Source organism: Dermacentor albipictus, chromosome 7 (genome assembly GCF_038994185.2).
Source record: "Dermacentor albipictus isolate Rhodes 1998 colony chromosome 7, USDA_Dalb.pri_finalv2, whole genome shotgun sequence".
In the NCBI taxonomy this organism is placed as follows: Eukaryota; Metazoa; Arthropoda; class Arachnida; order Ixodida; family Ixodidae; genus Dermacentor; species Dermacentor albipictus.
Window position 1 is genome coordinate 4,907,689 of NC_091827.1, and position 24,470 is coordinate 4,932,158.

Here is a 24,470-nt window from a genome sequence, read left to right on the forward strand (position 1 = left end):
ATTCACCTAAGGTAATAGGAGTGCAGCCCAAATTACCTAGTTCAATATTTCCGCTCTTGGCCTCAATCACGTTCTTTAAATGTTCTATAAGTACGCTTCACTAGTGGCCCGCAAGGTATCTCCAGGAAAACCCAGCGAAAATCGAGCGATGCTTTCAGGGCCACCATGCTGGCGTGCTGATGGCCTCCCCTTCAAGAATATCCCACGCACAGAATTCTATTGGATTCAAGTAGTCTGCCGGCCACTCCTCGGCTGGTCGGAAGTGAGAGCGCGTCGCGTCTGTAGATTCTCGTGCTGGGCCGCCGTCCGGCTGCAAAGTCGTGGACTACTCTCACGAGTGGGGTCAGGGCAGCGATTGAACCTGCAGCTTATCTTCAACATGCTTGTCAGGTGTCCACCTGTGTGCCTTTTTTCACGAAAACAAGAGACATGCTGTGCTGTCAGTGGTGCATGGTTACTCCATCTACTAGACGCCGGATCGCACCGCTCTTCTCATTGTTCTCGCCAAAATATTCAGCTCGAGGACCGGCCTTCTCCGTGGTTGGCATTGGATTGGCATTGCAGGTAAGTTCTTAACTGTGCCACGCTTAGGGATCCAGTGGTCAATGTTGCGGTGAATTTTTTCTAGTTTTGGTGATCCACCTAGGAAGCGAGGTGCCCGACCTCGCTTAGTGTCGAGATTGCGGGTCGATGTGGCCTATGGTGTGCCATTTTCCATAGAATAAACAAACCAGCATGAAACGCGGTCGAAATACAGGTTAACTTCTGATGAAATGTTTGAAGACACGATGGGGAGAAATTTTAAAATATCAGAGTCACAGTGTAATCATCAACCGAGGTGTGCGGCAGTAACCCTATACACGTGCAGCTTGCAAGGCCGCGAGCGACACTCACCGATCGTGGTGATGATCGTGCTGGAGAAGAAGAACGAGTGCCCGAAGCTCCAGTTCGGGTCCGAGGTGACGTTCTTGACCGGCGAGACTCGGTTCTCGTGAGCGCGCACAATCTCCACGATGAAGCTCTCCAGGGCCTCGTCTGCATACGGCGAGACAAACGAAAGGAACCACCGTCAGGCAGCACGAGCGACTGACACCGTGGGGGACGAATTGGCTTTACCATTGTTTTTGTCGTCATGTGTGTCTTTATCGAACTGTTTATTTACTCACACTACCCTCAGAGGCCCTCACTCGAGGGCGTTTTACTTAAGATGGGTGGAGGAAGTGGAAACATAAAAAAAAAAGTGATCAAGTAACCTCTTAACACTTTTAACGAGTAACAATACGGCGAAATACGCGCACGAAAATATGCTAAGAGGTTTCCAGGAAGCATCTACAAAGGAGCAATGTAAATGTAAAGAATAATAAAAAATAATGTAATGCACAGAATATAATAATCTGCTAAAATATATACACTCAAGGAGCATTAATCGAAGTGGTTAACAGCAACTCACAGTAAACAAGGAATGACCTAAATATACATAAAAATGATACTGGGTCAGGTACAGTGGTAATATCAGAAGACAAGTTGTTTCATTCAATGATGGCGCGCGGAATAAAAGAGCACACATAAAGGTGATGTGTGACGGCGCTTGATTTTTGAAACAGTGGCCCTAATGTCGAAAAAAGGGCAGACTGTGACTGAAATAAATTGTCATGAAACCATGGATGAGAAAGTTTATGAAATAGACGAAGATGCTCTGATTTGTGGCGAAAAGTTAGATCTTGTGAATCGGTACGTGCTAGTAGTGATAAAACGTGGTGTAATTTAAATAATCGGAAAACGGGAACCGAGCAGCTAGGATTACTCGTCAGCGACATACACAGTGTCGCTGACGACGTATAGCGCTCGAGCTTCGAACGTACACTAGTGCTTAGAGTGCACGTAAGCAGGCTTACACAGCAGCGGCATGCTTTAGGTTGCGCTTAATTCTATGAAACAACCAGATCGACGACAAGGGCCACTAGATTGACACATCAATTCCCTCCACGTTGACGCACACTGGCAGAAGAGTTGAAGAAATGCAGCTCACGTCACTCTGTGGCAGACTTGAAGTCACTCACAAGTGGAATAGCACAGCGTCATGGCGCACTGTCCAGGATAAATCTACGTCGGCCGAAGCTTGACTCGAAGCATACTATGAAGGCGCGAAACTTGCGATGCCGTTACTACAAACTCGGTGGCGCGTACCTCGCAGACAATGGACATACCGATACTTCTTAATTCATTGGGCCTTGTCAAATGAAATTTATTTCTTCGCACAAGGGAAGTGCATGTAACCTGGACAAAAGTACTTTGCCAGTCGACAGCTTCTTGAACCTTGTTTCTTATATCCTTATAGACAGTCAATGGCAGCGCGACAGTGGTAGCTATCAGTGTGTAGTAGAGCATTACACCAATTGGCATAATAGTTCTGCGGAAACCCGCAAGGTGGAGAGAACTAACTAATTAAGGGACCAGGACAAATTTCTCTTCAAATGCGAGGCTTTTCTTTCGAGGAACCCGTATGAGTTTCCTTTGTAGCAACTGCTACGATTGGGCGGATGTCTAATTTTCTCTTAATTAGCATTACACCAACCACGAGAACGTTGATACTAAAAGGAAATCCAAATATCGTTTGTACAATGCAAAAAAAGAAAAGAAAAGAAAGTGAAGCACAAAAGTGAAAGAAGCGTACCACATTTGATAAGTTCAGTAGAAATCCGCCGGTATACACGGTAATGTATTAACAAAACAAAATTGCCCAGCAAATGCTTCGTTGCGCTGCATGCTTCCTTCGGGCTACGGCACCGATTTGCACGCGCCACATCGCTCCATGCTCGCCCGCAGTGGCGCGCCAACAAACGACGCATGAAAAACGCGCGTTTGTTGGACGCAAACACGGGTTTTGCCGCTTCTCCGCGGCATCTGCAAATCAATCGTAACTCGATATTGCTGCGCCACGGGTTGCAACGAGACGTGGGACACGTATCTGCACGTATCTCTCGGGGCGTCCGCAAGTTATTTCGACTGTTCGTGACTAGATCGAGTTATCACATATATCGCGCGGCTTTATCCCTGCACTCAAAATCACCATAAGACAAAGCGCGACCACCGGAACCCGGCTCTGTAAGTTTGAGCAAAATGGAGAGGCGTCAAACGAAAAGCTGCCGCATCGCTGCACTAGCAATAATAATAATAATAATAATAATAATAATAATAATAATAATAATAATAATAATAATAATAATAATAATAATAATAATAATAATAATAATAATAATAATAATATGGATTCCTTGAAGATGCGTGTGTCATGATCGGGTTGCTGTAAGGCCCAAAACGGAGACGCGAAAAGCAGAACTGTTGGCGACATTAAGTGACACCGTATTCGAACATAATGTGTTGGAAACGGTCCCGAATATTTCGGCAACACTTAAGAAATTTAACATGCGTAAGCATTTCTATGCCTACCGAGCGAGAAACCTGTCCGTCACGTAAGACGAATGCAATGGCTCGTGTGTATACCCCCGTGAGCAGGCAAATTCATTTATGTCAACCACACAACACACAGAACAGCATATACGTTTGAATAAAGAACAGGTTCTAAACAAGCATGCAAGCCATCAATGAAACGTCGGATAACTTAAGAAGGTCGGATCGTGTTCGGTGAGGTCGACACCGGGCTGCACGGGCACGAGCAAGCGTCGCGCCAGTGCAGTTCGTGTCGCCGCGACGCTGTGTCGCATTTACCGTAATGGCGCATGGACGACCGCAGCCGCTTAATTAACTCTGTCTTAATTAAACCTGCCTTATCACGTTCGATATCGAACATGATAAGCGAACGAGGGTTGATAAGGGTTTACAGCGGTCGGATCAAGTTCCGTAACATTGACAATGACACCGCGGGCTGCATGGAGATGAGCAAGTGGCACAATGCTTACGCATAGTTGGACAACCACCATCGGCGTTCCTGCGTGAATTTTTTATGCTAAGATGGCTTATGAGTGTCGGTTGCCACAAGCGCTTCTACCCGATCAAATCTCACCCTAACAAATTACTCAGTAAATCAAAACCTCCCCGCATAGCACCCCACCGCTTGTCATCGCTACTTGCTGGAGGGCTACAGAAGTTGAGGTGTATTAAGTGGACGAATAAAACGGCACTGAAGAATTTACTAGAGTTACAGAGCGAGAGAAGGGCACGTGGCAAGATTACCGCCGTCGAGAGCACGTGCCAGCTAACTAGAGAGGGATGTTAAGCTGCATCAGTAAATTACGCTCCATATTAGGCATTACACCATTCACTGATCGTACAAGTGTAAATCTAGGAAGTCTTGAGAAACTTTCAGTGGCGATAAAACGAACCAAATACGAGAAAGTGCTTGGAAAAATACAAAAAAAAAGTACTTCGGAAGTGCTTCGGCGCGAAGTTTGAAAAAGAGAAGTATTGCATTCGCTTTCTAAGCCAGTAAACAACCTTCCTTGCACTAAATGAATAAAAATATGGTTCGAAAAGAATACTTTACGAGTATTCACTGAGGAAAAAGGAATAGAAAGGGTGATGAACACCGCTAACGGGGAAAGAAAAAACAAAGAAAGGAAAGAACATCTCTCCCTTTCTCTTTAACAACAACATTCTCAATTAAAACAAACCAATCCCAAGAGCGGATCCACTTCGATGCGCGCGGGTTCGCTGCAGCTTCGCATTCTGGGCATTACTTAAAGCGGGCTTCGTGACAACTGCAAAGCGCGACAGGGCCGGTCTACGTGTGCCCTATATATAGACACCGGCCGCTGGGGCGTCCACGCTTGCACGCCGGGTAAGCCGCTACAGGAGCCACGCGCGTAATCTCCACCCGTCAGGGATTAGGCCCGATTTCCCAGAAAGTGTGCTAACGATGCAAATGAGCGCGTCGATAAAGAGAGAGAGAGAGACAAGCGTCGACAGTGCGTGCCGCTACGTAACCATAGCCGCCTGATCTCCAAGTGTACGTACTACAAGCACAGTACACGCACACTTCACCCTGCCAAACTCGAAGAACCTCCGGCTGCTGCGCCTTCCAAGTCGCGAGCGAGGCATCTGTAGTAGTTCTCGCATATGCATTGAAGCTGATCCCACATACTTTGTGCGCCTTACTGCTTTGCTTGTTTACTTTCATGCGGTGCGATATTCTTGGTTTTGGAAACGTCGACCTAATCACAATGAGTTCGAATCTACTTTTCGATGGAAACCGGCGTGACACGGGAGACAAAGGTCATTCGCGTTCGTCGCCTTCATGCAATTCCTTTCTTTCCTTCTCTCTCTCTCACGGCACTGGCCGAACTGACGAGGAGAAAGATCGCGATCGAAATTTTCCATTAGCCGGCTCGCTCCCCTATTATTTTTCGGCGGTCGAAAAAGATAGACCTCACTTCGGTAATTAATCAGAACCCGCGTAACACGAATGCGTGCTACACGGGTTTAGTGATTATTCTGAAAGAGTACAACGTGTATAGAGGCTATATCGTGGCGAGAGAGACTCGATCGGATGATTGATCAAGTCCTTATATACGTTCCGAAGGAATATACGGGCTATCAAAAGGCGTCGTCAGCAGAGCTGTCGTTCACGTCTAGTGCACTGCTCCTGGTATTCCAGTAATACGCGTATATATGCGCCGTGCGAACTCTCGCGAATCTTAAACAATACCCCCCGCCCCGCCCTCCCAACTCCACACTCCCACCCAACTCCCTGAGTGAGTATAGAAGATGGATTTCGTGCGCATCCCTTTTGAAACTGGCTGATGGCCGGCGCCACCAATATTGATCCCCTTGTGCTGGGACGACGCTCGTGTTATTGCCCTCAGAGGGTAACGTTACTTTCAATTCTGCGCTTTCCCTACGCCATCAATTCTGCCGTCTAACCTCCACCGCGCAGATTCCTTCGCCTTTTCTCGATCTCTAAAGCCCGAGGCTTCGGACGGGGCGAACCTGACGCCTCATTCACCTCTGAATGGATGCTGATGCCTGCTAACAAAACATTCTAAATGATATCTGCACTTTCTTCCACGTGATACATGCTAGGAATAAGTGTCGTCGGAAAAAAAAAATATTAATTTCACTACAGAGATATATGAATATGACTCGATGAGCATACGCATAGAGAGAGCACTGCCCTTGAAATTACAGAAATTATCCCCTTTTGATTTCACCCTTCCCTGTCTGATATATTTTCACTGCTGTCTTCTTCTACATTGCACCTACGCAGTATAGTATTTCCGCCATATTTGACTTAATGTCTAACACCATTTTGCCAAAGGTTGTGCACGGTCGCTCGCTGGTTAGTTTCCCGGGTTATTTATTTTATTCCACTTCTTTCCTGTGCAGGCATACCCAGATATCCTAGCCGCTAGATTTTTTGTGAGTCCTCAATCATTCCTCGGATAAGCACATTCAGGCCCTGTCTCCCCGTCCTGCTAGGTGTCCGTGTCCCGGATGCTACGCTACGGTTAGAAAAAATAAGAAAAAAAAATTAATGACGCTAGTGTGCGCGGACGCTTCACACACGGCGGTTGAGAAAGCATGAGAATTACGGTTAGTGCATGGATTTGCCCAAGCTTCGTCCTTGTAGCTTTGCAAATTGATCATATTAAAGTACAGGTGAGCGAATATTGAAAGCTTTTCGAATACGAATATTAAATATCGCATAATCGAATTCCATATCAAATACTGAAACGCAGGCACCTATTTACAGCAGGAATATTTATTTTGGCGTAATTACGTACCGCACCTACAATGACTGGTGCCAAAAAAGACAGCTAATTAACAAGGACAAGAAATCTGTTTTTAACGCAAGATTACTAATGGTCAATAAAAATAAAACTGTACAAATTGCCTCTCAACAACTTTAGAGCCTCGTTGCAAGCAATCTTTCCGACAAAGAATGGCTGCTGTATGACTAGCGTTCCAAAAACGCTCATAAGTGGTTGCCTAAAAAAAAAAAAAAGAAAGACGCCGACGTACTTCTGTGCCGTATAAACATGTAAAAGGGCCCGTCGCAGGGAAAAATCACAAACTGTAGCGAAAAAGATAAATCTCCTATATACATGGCTATAGACTGCCAAAAGCACTACACAATGAACTACGTAGAAGAAATCACGAGTTTTCATGTAGGCTTCCGCCGCGAAACGGGAAACAGAGCTTGTAAAACGTATTTTGTTTCTGCGTTGCTTCGAATATTTTTGTCGGTGACTCACTTTTGATCACTAAGGATAATTTTTTTGGCAGATGGGGAACAGCAACTAGATTCTTTTGGGATGTTGCGAAACGATTTGTTAGATTCGGCTATTCGAAAATATATACCTTTTCGAATACGAATGCAAATAGCTGATCAAGCAATGTGTAGGGTTAATTCTTGATGTAGTATTCGATTCGTATTCCGATATTCGAAACTTGGAATATTCGCCCACCTACATTTTAAAGATAATATTGTGGTGTAAATACAACCATTCGAAATGATTGTTCATGCGCAAAAATACTTATTGCCTTTATGTATGTAAAAGCACGTGATCGCTTGGAAATTTAGAAAAATCAACTCTAATCAACCATTCACGCCGCTTTCAGTGGCAATGAAGGAAAAGCCACAAAGGCGATTGCGCACAGGCGAGAGCGCTCCTGAATGTAGTCCCGCGTATTCATCCGCGTTAGTTTAAGCTGGGGAAGGGAGAAAACTCACTCTTACTCACTCATCTACTCACTCATCTTACTCTTACTTACTCTCATCACTCATCTTACTCACTCATCTTACTCACAACAGCTAAGCAAGACTACGTATACACACCACTGAGTGTTGAAGTCGACTTATTTCGCGGCTTTTCAATTCCGTCACTGGGAAAACGCGAAACCATCGCACGCGGGAGCTGCGCCGATTCAGCGTCTGTTGCGAGAAGCCAAAGCCGCTGCCAATTCGCTGCCTGTCCGCTTGGTGCGGCGACACGTGGGCGGAAGCCCCGCAGCCTTCCCTTCATTGCCACAGTAAGGTATACCCGCGAGTATGGACAATCTCGTGCAGTAAGTATACACAAATACTAAAAAAAAGGAATATTCGAGACAAAATTATAATTTCTTTTCTGACGAAGCTTCGTAAAAGTGGCGGGCGTCGTAATCGCCAATGAAACCATTCATTAACAATATGTCACTAATTAAACTTTCAATCGGTGACATTAGAGGACATGTTATAGTTGTAGAACTGAAGTCGGCGAAGTACTGAAAGCATAACTATTTGCTAGAAACTTTGTGACCGGCACCGGTTGACAGAAATAAGCACTCAAAATCTTTGACGAAGTCTATTGTTGTGATTTCCACTGATATGTTACACACACGCGCACGCACGCACAATTTCTCCACGCACGTACCAAACAAGTTATGAAGACAGCAGAAGCACTTTAAGTGTGCTGAGACAACGACAATGAGAACACTAACGAGCTGCGCGCTTAGCAGAATACCCGGGCAATATTGGCGATAAATACACGAAACAGGGGGCAGAGATAACACAATCAGTTATTGTTTCCGTTCAGATTGCACACTTAAGAAACCTTACAAAGAGCGCCACGCTCTTATCACTGACACTGCACGAAGCTATTTATAGCACGCGCAGCTTCTGCTTCAAATTACAACGAATACGGGCAAGCGCTGGCTAGCGGATGGCACACACAGCAATGTCATGAGATTAGGCGAATACGTGAAAGATATAGAAGAGGCGAACTCTTCTCGGCAAATAAAATGAATGATATTCCTGTATTCATTCTCATCTACTTTCTGTTCCCTTTTTTTTGGCATTTACTTCACGTTTCAGTGAAAACCATATGAGCTTACAGAACTTATAGACAGAGGGAGACAAGTAGACCTAACAGCACGCACGCACGCACGCACGCACGCACGCAAGTTTCCGGATTTCAGTTACGCGTGCGTTGTGGATAGGCTACAAGTGTTGCTTCATTTTCAGGCTTCGTCAAATATTAGTCGAACGCTGTCACAGTGTCATCCCTTTGCGTCACACTGCGGTTGGCGCCAGTCTTTCGCGAGTGACAACACTGCGAAAAAAAAAAAACTGTGCAATGTGCGTGTGTGTGTGTGTGGAATGTGTTTGCGTGCGTGTCTTTATGCATTTTATGTTTGTCTGCATATGTTGCGCGTTTATGTCTATGTATGTGTGTTTTGCATTTGCGCGCGTCTATATCATATGCGTATACATGCGTGCGTGCTTCCTTTTTTTTCATGCGCTGACATCTCCAGTGTGCAACAATAACCTCTGACATTTGGCGAGGCACTCGCAGCTCCGCGCGCCAGGGCAGGAAAGGAAGCGATCGTTGTCAACATTTCGGGACGGCGATATTTTTTTTTTTGCCTTCTCCCCGCCGAAAACCCTCCCCATCTGCTATACAAGCGCCGTAATATACGGCAGAATACGTAAAACCGTGTAAGCACACGAGGGATACCTTGCAGGATATCCTCGCCAAACTGCTGCTTCGGCGACTTCGCGGAGGAGGCGTCCAGAGACTTAACACCGCATATGGAAACGCGCGAGCTGCAGCATAAACAACGGCTCCTAGACATCATAGTGCGGCCCGTTCGGTCAAGCAAGCCACAAACATGTCCGCGCGCCTTCAGGGTCCACGCGGTGGCGTTTATTAATGCCACGGCGTGGCGGAACAGCTGTGCCTGCAGCTTGGCACGCTGCACGATGCAGGGCGCGTAATCGAAGCCGGAAGACACCGCGCGTGCAGAGTAATCCTTGCGGAACCGGTTTTTCTTTCTCGGAGAGAACGGAGCAAGCGGGATGTCTCGCAACAGGGGATGCGGAGAGACGGAAGAAATCGAAGAGAGAGATGGGGCGAGGGAGAGAGCCTGATTAACGGAGTCCCGAGGAAAGTAGGCCAGAGCTTCCGCTGCGGGCCGCGCAGAACGAAGCCGCGTCCTCGATGTTTTTAAACTTTCGCTTCCTCGCAGGACGACGTTAGCGCGCATGCTCGCGGAAGCAGGACGGACTCAGTTGCGCGACCGGCACGGAAGAACGTGGTGCGGCACACCTGCGAGAAATCACCAGAGGCTGCCTATACGCGAGCGGTGAATACGGCGCTCGAGTAGGTCGGTAAAATAAACGAAACTCACTCAGATTACATTTCTTCGCTTACAGGGCCCTATATGTACTCTGACTCACACTCACTGAAATTCTGCACAGCCGGGCCCACTCAGACTTTGACAGACTCGGGAGTCGACTCTCGAGTGAGCGTGCCGACCTGCGCATGGATGCGTGCCTCATCGTCGGATGCGTGGATGCCTCATCGGACGCGTGCCTGTGTGGCTTTGCGAATTGATCACCCTCAACAAAATACTGCACTTTGCATTACACCAAAGAAAAACACTGTGCTCGCGGATAACTTTCTGTGGCAATGATGGCAAATCTATGCCGAGGCAAAGCGCGGACAATGTTCGCGCTTTGCGAATGTTCTTGAACATTGTTAAGCTCGCTATTTGGCTCCTTTAGAATGCGATGTAGTTCACCGATAAAAAAACCGACTGGGCCCGAGTATATATTCCGCTGAGGTCCGTGACGTCCGCCGCGAACGAACCCGCGACCTCGAGCTCAGCGGCACAACGCCGTACGACGTAGTACACACCGCGCGGCGGGTTTCCCTTTCAGCTGCGCCTTTCAAAGCGCGGCTTCTTGCGAGGCCGACGGTGCGAAATGCCGCCACACTGCCGGTTCGCGTGTATGAGTGACCCGGTCGCGTCGAAAGAGGGAAGACAAGCCTAAATTTGGATCGCCGGGGGCGTCATCGCTTGTCGGTCAGTCGCGCTGCCGGTTGCCTTGCAAACGAAAAGGCCAGCCGCTGGTTGGCGGAGGCGCGCAGCTCGGTATCGTCGGCGTCCTTTGACGCTGGACGCGAGGCGGCATCGAGGAGGAACGGCCGCGTATGCACAGCCCTGCGCGTCTCGTCTTTTGTCTCCGCGTGAAAGCATGCGGGAGCATTGCACTACAGCGGTGCAGATGCGGGTCTATTCGCTCGAGCGAATCGAATAAAGAAAGCGCTAGAACGGCATTGCGCGCTTCAGACGCCGGTTCTGTTTGGCGCGATCGCGAACAGCCAGAGGAATGCGATAAAGAAAAAGCTCACGCATTTCCAGCGAAACGCGGGTTCATTGATTAAATGCCGATTAAATGTTAAAGAGGCGCGCAAATCCTCGTGCATCCTCCGTTCTGCTGCTCGGACATTCTTGCGGGCATTCTTGCGCTAAAGTATACGGCTCGTTGAAATGTTGTTTTCGGAAGGTCTGCGCGGAACTTGGACGTGTGCTATAAATCACGAAAGGGAAAATAGCAAGGAAAAAAAAACTGAGGAAAGTAGCTCCGAACTTTCATCAAATGGACCACGCTTTCTCTCTTTTATGAATGCTCCTCCAGCTTGGGCATTTCGGAGCAACTCATTTGACGTGCACTATATAAATCAGCGACTTGGGAAACGTTCGTTCATTCTTTACATCGGCAACGGGTGTTGACGGTCCCGAAGCTCATTGCACCATTGCAAGATCGTTTTAATTATAGATCTACCTCTTGGGCTCACTAACTTTTTTTGAATTGAATTGTTGAATTGAACTCAATCGAATCCTGGGCTTGTACGTACCAAAGCGCCGATTAGGCACGCCGTAGTGGAGGGCTTGGGAATAATTTTGACCACCTCTAACTCGTTTAAGTTCCATTTCCTCACTAATTCCAAAGACTCTTTTCCCTCCTAGATGTGATCGTGTTGTCATGCTTCTTTGATACATTGACACTAATAGGACTAATAGTATTTACGAAGGTAATCGCAAACAGAATCGGGAACACCTTAGACTTCAGTCAACCAAAGGACCAGGCAGGATTCCGTAAAGGCTACTCAACAATAGACCATATTCACACTATCAATCAGGTGATAGAGAAATGTGCGGAATATAACGAACCCTTGTATATAGCTTTCATGATTACGAGAAAGCGTTTGATTCTGTCGAAACCTCAGCAGTCATGGAGGCATTACGGAATCAGGGTGTAGACGAGCCGTATGTAAATATACTGAAAGATATCTATAGCGGTTCCACAGCCACCATAGTCCTCCGTAAAGAAAGCAACAAAATCCCAATAAAGAAAGGCGTCAGGCAGGGAGATGCAATCTCTCCAATGCTATTCACAGCGTGTTTACAGGAGGTATTCAGAGACCTGGATTGGGAAGAATCGGGGATAAGAGTCAATGGAGAATGCCTTAGCAACTTGCGATTCGCTGATGATATTGCCTTGCTTAGTAACTCAAGGGACCCATTGCAATGTATGCTCACTGACCTGGAGAGCCAAAGCAGAAGAGTGGGTCTAAAAATTAATCTGCAGAAAACTAAAGTAATGTTTAACAGTCTCGGAAGAGAACAACAATTTACAATAGGTAGCGTAGGGCAGGTAGTGACGACGGATCCGAATCATGAGACGGAAATAATCAGAAGAATAAGAATGGGCTGGGGTGCGTTTGGCAGGCATTCTCAGATCATGAACAGCAGGTTGCCATTATCCCTCAAGAGAAAAGTGTGTAATAGCTGTGTCTTACCAGTACTCACCTACGGGGCAGAAACCTGGAGGCTTACGAAAAGGGTTCCACTTAAATTGAGGACGACGCAACGAGCTATGGAAAGAAGAATGATGGGTGTAACGTTAAGGGATAAGAAAAGAGCAGATTGGCTGAGGGAACAAAAGCGAGTTAATGACATCTTAGTTGAAATCAAGAAAAAGAAATGGGCATGGGCAGGACATGTAATGCGGAGGGAAGATAACCGATGGTCATTAAGGGTTACGGAGTGGATTCCAAGAGAAGGGAAGCGTAGCAGGGGGGGCAGAAAGTTAGGTGGACGGATGACATTAAGAAGTTTGCAGGGACGACATGGCCACAATTAGTACATGACTGGGGTTGTTGGAGAAGTATGGGAGAGGCCTTTGCCCTGCAGTGGGCGTAACCGGGCTGATGATGATGATGATGAATAGGACATGCATTGTCGGTGTATACATACACGTATCTATACAACTGATCAAAAATAACGTACAGCGCGAAAGATAAGGACTGCGAAGACGACATACACAGCGCTGATCTCACTGCACCCCCCTCCCTCCCCTATGTAATGAATGCCCTCAGAATTCCTGCATTTTAAGTAAGCAATTAAATAAGTAGCCAATCAGTTATTAAGCGAGTGCGTAACGTGACCCAATAGTTTTACTGAGTGGGTGAGTGAGTTGAGTGGGCGAGTGAGTGAGCAAAGTGACAGAGAGTAAGAAAGTGAAGAAATTAGCACAGTCTAGCCCAAGCCTCGGTTCACTCGGCAGTACATTTGAGCCTGAATGCGCAAGCCGCGTTACTGCAATTATTGCCGAGAAAAGAACGAGCGCCGTCAGCGGGAGTGACGGCTTCGCTTTCGTTCCACGGGCGGCGGTGACCCGCATGTTCGCTGGGCGTGAGCGCCGTGCCCGCGCGCGGCTGCTTGACGTCATCGGCGGGCACCGCGCTAGCCACCGGAGCCTGCAAGGCCACGCGCATTGTTGTCTCGAAAAGTAGACCTGCTTGAAGTTGCAGACTCGCAGTATTAGCTATACGACCATTAGACCTCGCATCTTACTGACCCCACACAAGTCGTAAACGGGAGTGCACGATTGCGTTATAGGCTTCCTCTTGCTTTCGATGACGTGACGCAATGCATCTGCGGTCGTATTGTAAGGCGTACCTCTACGCTGCTCGCACAATTGTGCTCAATATGAGTATTGCACAAGCTATAATTACCAGGTACGCCTGCATGAAGAGCGCCTCGATCCGTAACAATATAGTATCTAGTGTGGACGCGTATACATGAAGTAAACACAAACCAGTACATAAACGAAAGACTGAGAGGCACTGCTAATACATATATACTGCAGTGAGGATGAAGCAACGCACGCAGCAGTGGGACGCTCTCTGGGCTGAAGGTACGAGCGCAGATCACGACCTGTTGACGCCGGCCGAGACTGTCTTTGCTGTGCCTGTCGTGCGGTCCTTCCCCCTGCCGTCTGACCTCAACAAACCCCCTTTCAAAGTGGTGGAGGTGCGGGTATTAAAACCTGCAACTCCGAATTTGGACGCTACCAACCGCCCCGACAATGCCTGACGAAACCACCCAGCTGGCCGTCGCCCAATCCCCGCAGGTTTTCGTAACCGGCGCGCTACGCCAGTGCGACCCTCCCTTCTTTAGTGGGACAGATGACCACAATGTGGAAGAATGGTTGGGGACATTCGAAAAGCTGAGCGGCCACATTGAGTGGGACGACCCGTCGAAACTACGGAATGTATCGTTTTATCTCAAAGACATCGCAAGCCTGTGGTACCACGCCCAACCCCGAGTCCGACTTCGCTACACGGAGTGCTTTCAAGAAACGCTTCGCAGACGTGTTCGACCGCCCCGCCGTGCGCAAACTCCGCGCCGAACCGCGCCTCCACGGACGCGCGCAGCAGCAAGGCGAAAATTTCACTAGCTATAGATAGAAGACGTGATCGACTCTTGTAAGCGCCTGAATCCTTCCATGACCGAGCAAGAGACGATTAAAGACACCCTGAAAGGCATTGACGACGATGCCTTTCAAATGTTGCTGGCCAAGGATCCACGCACCGTCGAGCTTACGACCTTCTGCCAGAGCTTTGATGAGCTACGTAAACAACGCGTCTTACTTAGTTTGGCAGCCGACAAGAGACGATTCCCTCGCCGCCTTAACCATAGGTGGTGACCACAATATGCTACTGTCGCGAATCAAAGAATACGTGCGTAAGGAAGTGGCACGGCAGCTCTCGTGTTTGTCGTATTTGCCGACTCCAGAAGTGCTTACTCACAATCTAGCGCCATCTATCACAAAAGTTATTCAGGAGCAGATCGCAGCGGTGCTGCTTCCCACCTCTCAGCCTACACCTGCTGCCGCACCACTCACTAATGCGGCGTAATGCTTAAATCCGCGGCGCACTGCTGACAACCGACCGATATGCTACGCTTGTAGAATTCCAGGTCACGTTGCACGCTTCTGCCGTCGGCGCTTCGCGGCCAGCCCCGGATGCACCACGACACCGCGACTACTCTTTCCGGCCCCAGTACACGCCACAGGACGCGCCGCCTGACTCCGCCTTTCAACCCTTCCCGTCGCTCATCCGCATCACGCCGCCGTTCTTTGTCACCTATGCGTCGCCGACCCAGCGCTGAGACGGAAAACTGACTGCCGCAGCTCCGTAGGCAGGAGCTGCGTCGTCGTTGACCTGTGTAAGTTCTCGCTTGCCCCCCGCCAATCTTGTTCAAGTTTTTGTTGAAGGTGTTCAAACTCTAGCACTCGTCGATACCGGTGCCACTATATCCATCATTAGTCAAACTTTGCCGCTCTCTTCCTAAAGTCACAACGTCACCTACAGCGTTTTCCCTCAGTACTGTAAGCACACAGCGAATTCATCCAGTCGCAGCCCGCACGGCTAAAGTTGACATTGGAGACGTACTGTACAACATTGAGTTTATTGTGCTGACTTCGTGTACATGATGCGATCCTTGGGTGGGATTTCTTATCGCGCCATCACGCCGTTATAGACTGCGCTCGCACTCGGGTGTTCAGCGATGCACCTTCTGCCCATGTGCCCGTGCCTGGTGTTGACAAGCTTGTCGTGGCTGCTGCCATTCCCCCTCTCAGTGCCGTCGTCGTTCCTGTTTACAGTGCTGCCCTTTCTGAAACTACAGTTCTGTTCACGCCGTCTGACGTATTAAGTCACCGCTACCATACGTCGCTGCCATTTGCTGTCGTAGCACTTTACTAGGATGCCTTCGGAATACTTATTTCCAACACTACCCCATTACGTCCCGCCGCAATGAGACGCTTGGCGACGTTCAGTCAGTCGTTGATGATGTTATCGTGCCTATCGATTCCTCCGAGCCAATTCCGAAGCCTAAGCTGAACGCGTTGACACCGCATCTTGCATCCGCTGACGTGTCCTCGGACGCATTTTCCCCTTCCATCGACAGCAACCTCGCTCCGTATCAACTTGCGCAGCTTCTTCTGAACGAGTTCAGAAGTTCGTTTGACTTCCGCAAAGCATCATTAGGTCGAACGAGCATCGTTGTTCACGGAATTGACACCGGAACCAACACCCCTTTGCGACAGAGTCCCTACCGTGTATCACCGGCGGAGCGTCGTATAATTAAGGAGCAAGTTAACGACATGCTTCAGCGTGGAGTCATCAAGCCTACCTGTGATCCTTGGTCATCTCCCGTTGTGCTGGTCAAGAAAAAGAAGACTTCAATTAGGTTCTGTGTGGCTTACCGGCGTCTCAACAAAATTACTAGAAAAGATGTTTACCCTCTTCTCCGCATAGAGGAGACCCTCGATTGTCTACAAGGCGCCGAATTCTTCTCTTCACTCGACCTGCGTTCGGATTATTGGCAAGTCCCGATGGCCGAGTGTGATCGTCCAAAGAAGGCGTTCGCCACCCCGATTGGTCTGTACGAATTCACAGTCATGCCATTTTGCCATTTTACAATGCGCCTGCAACATTTGAGCGAATGATGGACAGCATCTTACGCGGTCTAATATGGCAGATTATCTAGATGACGTTGTTGAATTCGCCCCCGATTTCGCTACACATCTCGACCGTCTGCGCACGATTCTCCAGTGCCTTACCAATGCAAGCCTTCAACTCAACCTGAAGAAGGCTCACTTCAGGGCCCGTCAGCTCACCATACTAGGTTGTTAGGATGGATAGTTGGGCGTGTTGGTTAAGCATGATCTGAAATGAAGGCGCTAGAGCGACTGTGGACGAAGAAGGAACACACACTGTCAGGATTGGGGGCTCAATCCCTTCGTCCGTGGTCCTTTGCCAAGATTGGAGTACGGCATGAATTCGAAGGTAGCTGGCCCATGCCGTCGTCCAACTTATTTACGCTGAGATCGTTGATGAAGTGAAGAACTGCTTCTCATCGAGAACGAGGAAAAAGGGGTTTATTTACAGAAATTAACTCAGTCTAACATGACTGCTTGAGAAAAAGAGTATTAGTCCAACAGGACTGCATGAGAGAAGTGACTCAGTCTAACATGACTGCTCAAGAGAAGTGCCTCCAACAATCGCACAACCACAGTTTTTATACACTCGATCCGCTGGTCCTACGACGCGGCGGCTGTTCGTTTACACACCACCAACTCGCAGCTGCTCTGAAGACCAGTTTACAGACACAAAGGCACACACATTCCGAAGCCCAAGCGACGGCGTTGAAGGTGGTGCCGTTCCGGAAAATCGACGTTGTCGATCGCGCGTCGCTCATTGTTCCGAGCCACTCCAAACCGTGAGAAGCACAAAAATAAGACGTTCCCGCGGTAGCTTCTTCAGGCGTGTCAAATCAGCTCCGCATTGGGGAACTCTAGAATCATTGTCCACACACCGAATTCGTCCCGTCACCATGTCGAAGGGGCTGGAGGAAGGCGGCGGGTTCCAGCGCAAAGGTCGCTTCTTTGAACGCCTCGCAGCTGCAGCACGGAGAGGTGGAGAGCGGGAGGTGCGCGTCTTGCACCCCTTGTCGTAATCGGGTGGCAAGGTGACAATCTTGTTGTGCAACCCGCCGTTCTTTACAGCGCCTCCATGGCCCCAAAAGTCTCGACTGTCTAGCGCTGACAACCGCTAGGCAGGAAGAGAACGGCTGCTGGTCAGGGGGGGATTGATGTCTTGGCTCGCAGCGACCACTTGTGCATTGATGTCACCGCCCCAAAACATCCAACAAGGACAGGCAACTGCAAAATGAACCCCACAACACGGCTCTGCGCCGAGATGACGTGCATTGGCTCTCACTTTAGACTCGCTAGGCTTCAAAAAAAAAAAAAACAACAACATAAGTGCAGAAACAAAAAAAAATGCTGCATTTCACTATGCCAATTTCTGAAGCAAATTCCTGCTGACAAATTCAGCAATCATGGAGGGAATCCTGCTAAATGAGAGGGGATCTTCTTCGCTTAATAAAATTAACACTAGTAACCCTAAAATTTAGGCGGGACCCTCAAACGCAGAATTCAAATTAGCCTGCTCAAACCATCCGCATTGCTATGCAACTTTCCCTTCTTATATCTAACGGAGAAGTTGTACTCTTGGAGAGTGAGGCTCCATCGGAGCAAGCGGCCGTTTTTGTGTGACATTTGATTGAGCCACGTCAGAGGACAGTGGTCGGTCTCGAAGATGAACTTCGCTCCGTACAAGTAACACGACAACTTCTGGGCGGCCCAAACCAAACAAGCGCATTCCTTCTCTGAAGCGCTGTAGGCCTCCTCTCTTACATTTAGTTTACGGCTGGCGTAGAGGATAGGATGCTCCTCGTTATCGTCGCCGACTTGACTAAGTACCACGCCCATACCTCTGTCGCTTGCGTCGCATTGAACTATGAATTCCTTTGTGTAGTCTGGCGCGCGAAGCACAGGGCGAGAAACCAATAGCGTCTTCAAACTTTGGAAAGCGTTCTCTTTGTCCTTATCCCAGTGTACGTTACTCGGTGCTCCCTTTCGGAGGGCGTCTGTTAATGGACTTGCCAATTGCGAGTAATTCGGAATGTACCGTTGATAGTACCCCACAAGTCCCAAAAATGAACGAACGTCCGTTTTCGTGCGCGGCTGAGAAAAATCTTCAATCGTTGCTATTTTCAGCTCAGCCGGCCGTCTCATGCCCTGACCAACAACATGGCCCAGATAAGTAACCTGCGAACAACCAAACCTACACTTTTCCGCTTTCATCGTTAAGCCGGCTTCCCTCAACCGTGAGAACACCTGTTTGAGGTGCGATACGTGTTGTTCCCAGCTGTCCGAAAAAATGGCTACATCATCAAGATAAGGTAAGGCGAACTCCTGCAAGTCTTTTAGGACAATATCCATTAACTTAGAGAAGCTAAACGGCGCGTTCTTCAGCCCGAAGCTGAGTGCGAGAGGGCGAAAAGTGCCTACAGGCGAGATGAATGCGGCATAGCGGCTGGCACTTTCTGAAAGGGGAACTTGCCAGTACCCCCGCACGAGATCTATAGTTGAAATGTATTTAGCAGCGCTAACTCTTTCAATTCGTTCCTCAATGTTGGGTATCGGGTACAGCTGATCCCTAGTGATCGCATTTAACTTCCTGTAGTCAACACACGGACGAGGGTCCTTGTTAGGGGTTTCTACGAGTATTAGCGGTGACGTGTAGTCACTCTCAGCGGGCTCAATAACTCCCAACTCTAGCATGCGCTGTATCTCTGCCTCCATAATCTCTCTCTGTCTTGGAGACACCCTGTAAGGTTTTGATCTTACTGGTTCGGTAGAGGTCAGCTCAATTTCATGCGTTATCAGTTCGGTTCTACCCGGCCGATCGCTGAATCTGTCGAGATATTCCCCTAACACCCCTTTTAGCTCATCTAGCTGCTCGGGACTTAGAGCATGAGAGCTTACCGAGTGTTCCACTACTTCTTCTAGGCCGATTTCAGAGTTGGAGGTTGCCCTATACTCCTTAAACTTGGTACCAATGCCATCCGGCTCTTTGACAGTATAGTTAACGACTCCGCTCCGCTCTACATACGGCTTCATCAAATTACAGTGATATATCCTCACTTCCTTCCTGCGACCGGGCATTCTCAAAGCATAGTTAGTTTCTGAAAGTTTGTGCAACACTTTAACGGGCCCGTCCCAGTGAACTTCAAGCTTGTTCTTTCTTGAAGGTTTGAGGATCATTACCTGGTCTCCGGCGTTAAACGTACGAAGCCTCGCATTCCTGTCGTAATAGAATTTGGCGTTCTTTTGAGCTAGTGCCATGTTCTTTCCGACTAGTTCTTGGGTTGCGCTTAGCCGTTCCAGTAAATTTAGCACGTATTCAACCACGGTTGGACTCTCCCCTCTTTCCTCCCACATCTCTCTTAACATTCTCAGTGGAGAACGGAGTGTCCTCCCATACACTAGTTCTGCTGGTGAGAACCCTGTCGCTTCATGCGGAACCGTTCGCAAAGCAAACAAAGTTGCCGGCAGACAGTTCTCCCAGTCCTCCTTGTGCTCGTAACAGAGCGCACGCAAAACTCGCTTAAGCACCGAATGCCACCTCTCTACACTGTTTGACTGAGGGTGATAGACAGAACTGTGTATTAACTTTACCCCGCACTTTTGCAAGAATGTGGAAGTCAGTGCGCTCGTGAATACTGACCCTTGATCTGCCTGAATTTCGGCTGGAAACCCAACTCGTGCAAACACTGTCAAAAGCGCGTCTACTACTTCAGTGGAGCTGAGCTCTTTCAAAGGGATTGCTTCTGGAAACTTGGTAGCCGGACACAGCATGGTAAACAAGTACCTGTAGCCTGATTTTGTTTTCGGAAGAGGCCCTACCGTGTCTATTACAAGCCGTCTGAAAGGCTCTGTTATTAAGGGCACTACCTTCAGTGGAGCTTTCCAAGTCTCTCCTGGTTTACCAGAACGCTGGCAGGCGTCGCATGATCTTACAAAGTTTTCTACATCTTTGAAACAGCCAGGCCAGTAGTATTCCATAAGCAATCTTTCCTTTGATTTGTTTATGCCTAGGTGGCCGGACCACCCATTTCCATGACAAAGACTCAAAAGGTCCTCCCTATACTTAGTAGGTATGACTAACTGATCTAAAATCCTACCCTTGCGATCTCTGTAATGCCGATACAACAATCCTCCTTTCTCATGTATCGTTACGTTGCGCCTAGCAATGCCTTCTTTAGCTGTGTCACGTAATTTAGCTAAGCTCTCATCATTCTTTTGCTCAGCTGCCAGTGACTCTCTATCCACGCGTAAGAGTTGATCAAAGTTCTTTGAGGCCGGTGATAACAACGACCCTGTCTCGCTTGTGAGCGCGTCTGCTTGCTCTTCCTGCAGGTTAGAACTCTGACACTCTAGTGCTACGCTCTCATTGAGCTGGTCAACTGGCAGGCTCTCCTCAACTGTTCTTTTGTCCCTCGGGCCTAGCTCGGATTCGGGTATTGAAGCTATCCCCTTTTCTGCTTCAGCTGGAGGAGCTTGAGCATTTTCAGCCGAAAGCGCCGCGATCTTACGAGCTTGGCCTCTGGTCAATGCCTGTACTATGCCCTCTCCCAGTTTGAGCCCTCTGTCACGCAGTAACTGATTCGAACGATTCGAAAAGATGTAGGGATACTGCAGTGACAAAAATTTGGAAACTGCAGCCTCAGTCTCTAGCTCCCCGAATGGTCCACTGATTTTGACTTTGGCCATGGGCAGACACACGCTGTGTTCTTCTACAACCTGTTTTATCCATGCTACTTCTCCGGTGAAGTCCTCTACCATCACGTAGGACGGATGGACAATGTCCAGCGTGGCGGCACTGTCTCTTAGCACTCGGCATGGTTTTCCATTAACTTGCAGGTCGTGGAGATATGGACTTAAAAGTTCCATATTCTCATCTTTTTCCTCCACGTAGGAAAAAACTACGCTAGACTTCTCGCAGTTTACAGCTATATGCCCCAGTTTGTGGCATCTGTAACAGCGAATTGGTCTAAACGATCCGAACTTTCTTTTCTGTTCTTGTGCGGTTTCTCCGTTAAGTTTCTCCTCGCTCTTTTCTGCGGGCTTCTCCGCCATGTCTACAGGCTTCGATCGTCTAGTTTGCGCACCCTTTTTGAACGGAAATGGTTTCCGCGGTCCATTTCGACCGTCCCAGTTTCCCTCCTCGGCGTTCAATTTTCTACGGGTTGCGTACTCTTCGGCTAATTCAGCCGCCCTTTCCACAGTGTTTACATTACCTCTATCTTGCACCCACAGTTTCACAGCTTGGGGAATGGTTTTGTAAAACTGCTCTAGACACATGCATTCAATGATCATGTCTCTGCTGTCGTACGCTTCCGCGCTTTTAAGCCACTCGACTAGGTTGGCCTTTAAGCTATATGCAAACTCCGGATAGCCCTCGCTATCTTTCTTGCCTGTGCTCCTAAACCTTTGCCGAAAAGCTTCGGCTGAAAGGCGGTATTTCTTCAGGAGACTAGCCTTAACTTTCGCATAATCATATGCATCCTGCACACTCAATCTGGCGATTACTTCCGCCGCCTCACACGGCAACATAGACAGCAACCGCTGTGGCCATGTACTCGGACCGAAGTTCATCTTTTCGCAAGTCCTTTCAAAATTGCTTAGGAACAAGCCTATGTCGGTCCCGACCTCATATGGCTTTAATAGCCTGTCCATGCGGTACGATTCTGCCTCACTTGATCGACCCAGAGCTCCTTCACTTCCTTGAGACAACTCCAAACGTCTGTTTTCAAGTTCAAGTTGCATTTTTGTTATCTCGCGATCTTCTCTTTCTTTTTCCCGTTTCTCTCTCTTTTTGAGAAGTTCCAATCCCATTTCAATATCTTGCTCACTGGCCTGATTGGAAATTAGCTCCAATAATTCCGATTTGAGCATTTCCTTGCGTACATCTAGGCCCAGTTCCTCACCAACAATCAACAACTCGTCTCTCAGCAATGTCCTTAACTCCATGACTGCTGCTTTACTGCCTTGATTCTGCTCTCTAAATCTAGCTAGGAAAACACAACCTAGCTAACACACCACAATCTAGCTTCCCTACTGTTCTAAACAGAACAACCACAAAATGAAGCCTAGAGAGTCAAAGCAAAAACCAAGCACTCACCGCAGATACAGCACCATGTCGCAAAGTCCATCCCACCGCTGTCAGCCAGTTGTCAGGATTGGGGGCTCAATCCCTTCGTCCGTGGTCCTTTGCCAAGATTGGAGTACGGCATGAATTCGAAGGTAGCTGGCCCATGCCGTCGTCCAACTTATTTACGCTGAGATCGCTGATGAAGTGAAGAACTGCTTCTCATCGAGAACGAGGAAAAAGGGGTTTATTTACAGAAATTAACTCAGTCTAACATGACTGCTTGAGAAAAAGAGTATTAGTCCAACAGGACTGCATGAGAGAAGTGACTCAGTCTAACATGACTGCTCAAGAGAAGTGCCTCCAACAATCGCACAACCACAGTTTTTATACACTCGATCCGCTGGTCCTACGACGCGGCGGCTGTTCGTTTACACACCACCAACTCGCAGCTGCTCTGAAGACCAGTTTACAGACACAAAGGCACACACATTCCGAAGCCCAAGCGACGGCGTTGAAGGTGGTGCCGTTCCGGAAAATCGACGTTGTCGATCGCGCGTCGCTCATTGTTCCGAGCCACTCCAAACCGTGAGAAGCACAAAAATAAGACGTTCCCGCGGTAGCTTCTTCAGGCGTGTCAAATCAGCTCCGCATTGGGGAACTCTAGAATCATTGTCCACACACCGAATTCGTCCCGTCACCATGTCGAAGGGGCTGGAGGAAGGCGGCGGGTTCCAGCGCAAAGGTCGCTTCTTTGAACGCCTCGCAGCTGCAGCACGGAGAGGTGGAGAGCGGGAGGTGCGCGTCTTGCACCCCTTGTCGTAATCGGGTGGCAAGGTGACAATCTTGTTGTGCAACCCGCCGTTCTTTACAACACACACACACACACACACGCACACACACACACACACACACACACACACACACACACACACACACACACACGCACACGCACACACACACACACACACACAGGGCGCCATACTAGGTCATGTAGTCTCAAAACACGGAATTATTCCTGACCCTGACAAACTTTTCGCCGTCGCGGTGTTCCTATAAGCGTAGCTTTGCGGTCTTATGCTCGTATTTTTGTCGCTTTTTCCAGGATTTTGCCTCCATCATAGCACCGCTTACGAAGCTACTTGCTGGCCCTGGTAATCTTCGAAATCGGACTCAAGCCTGCGACGACGCCTTCACTATATTACGGCATCTGCTTACCTCACCACCCATTCTGCGCCATTACAACCCGACTGCACCAACCGAAGTACACACGGACGCCAGCGGCTTCGGTCTTGGTGCAGTACTCGCGCAACGCAAACCATGCAGGCTTTTCTGAGTATGTTGTCGCTTATGCTAGCCGTGCCCTCACCGAGGCGGAATACAACTACTCGGTAACTGAAAGAGTGTCTCGCGATTGTGTCGGGCAATAAGCAAGTTTCGTCCATACTTATACCGCCGCACTTTCGGCGTGGTGACTGACCATCACGCACTGTGTTGGTTGGCACCTCTGAAGGATCCTCCTGGTCGCCTTGGACGTTGGGTTCTTCGCTTGCAAGAAATTGACATTCGCGTAGTGTACCGATCGGGGCGAAAACACTGACGCAGATGCGCTCTCCCGATCTCCCGTGAAATCGACCGCAGAAATGCATTCAACTGGTGCCTTTTCCTTGGCTGCTCTTACCGCGATAGACATGTCCTCTGAACAGCGAGAAGACCCCTGGATCGTCTCCCTCCTGGATGTTCTTTCCGCCCCGCCAACTTCTGCACACCCACGTGCCCTTTGCCGCCAAGCCACGCATTTTGCGATACGGGACGAACTATTGTATCGTCGCAACT

General features: G+C 48.6%; 1 protein-coding gene across 3 annotated transcripts in view; it reads right to left on the bottom strand.

The window, feature by feature from the left end:
- The window catches only part of LOC135920776 (potassium channel subfamily K member 1-like), a 278,635-nt gene that overhangs the window by 37,175 nt on the left and 216,990 nt on the right, over window positions 1-24,470 (bottom strand). For all 3 annotated transcript variants that reach the window (XM_065455031.2, XM_065455032.1, XM_065455030.2), the window contains exon 2: window positions 895-1,035. In XM_065455031.2, the coding sequence (XP_065311103.1) occupies window positions 895-1,035 (141 nt within the window). The remainder of the gene's footprint in view (window positions 1-894; window positions 1,036-24,470) is intronic.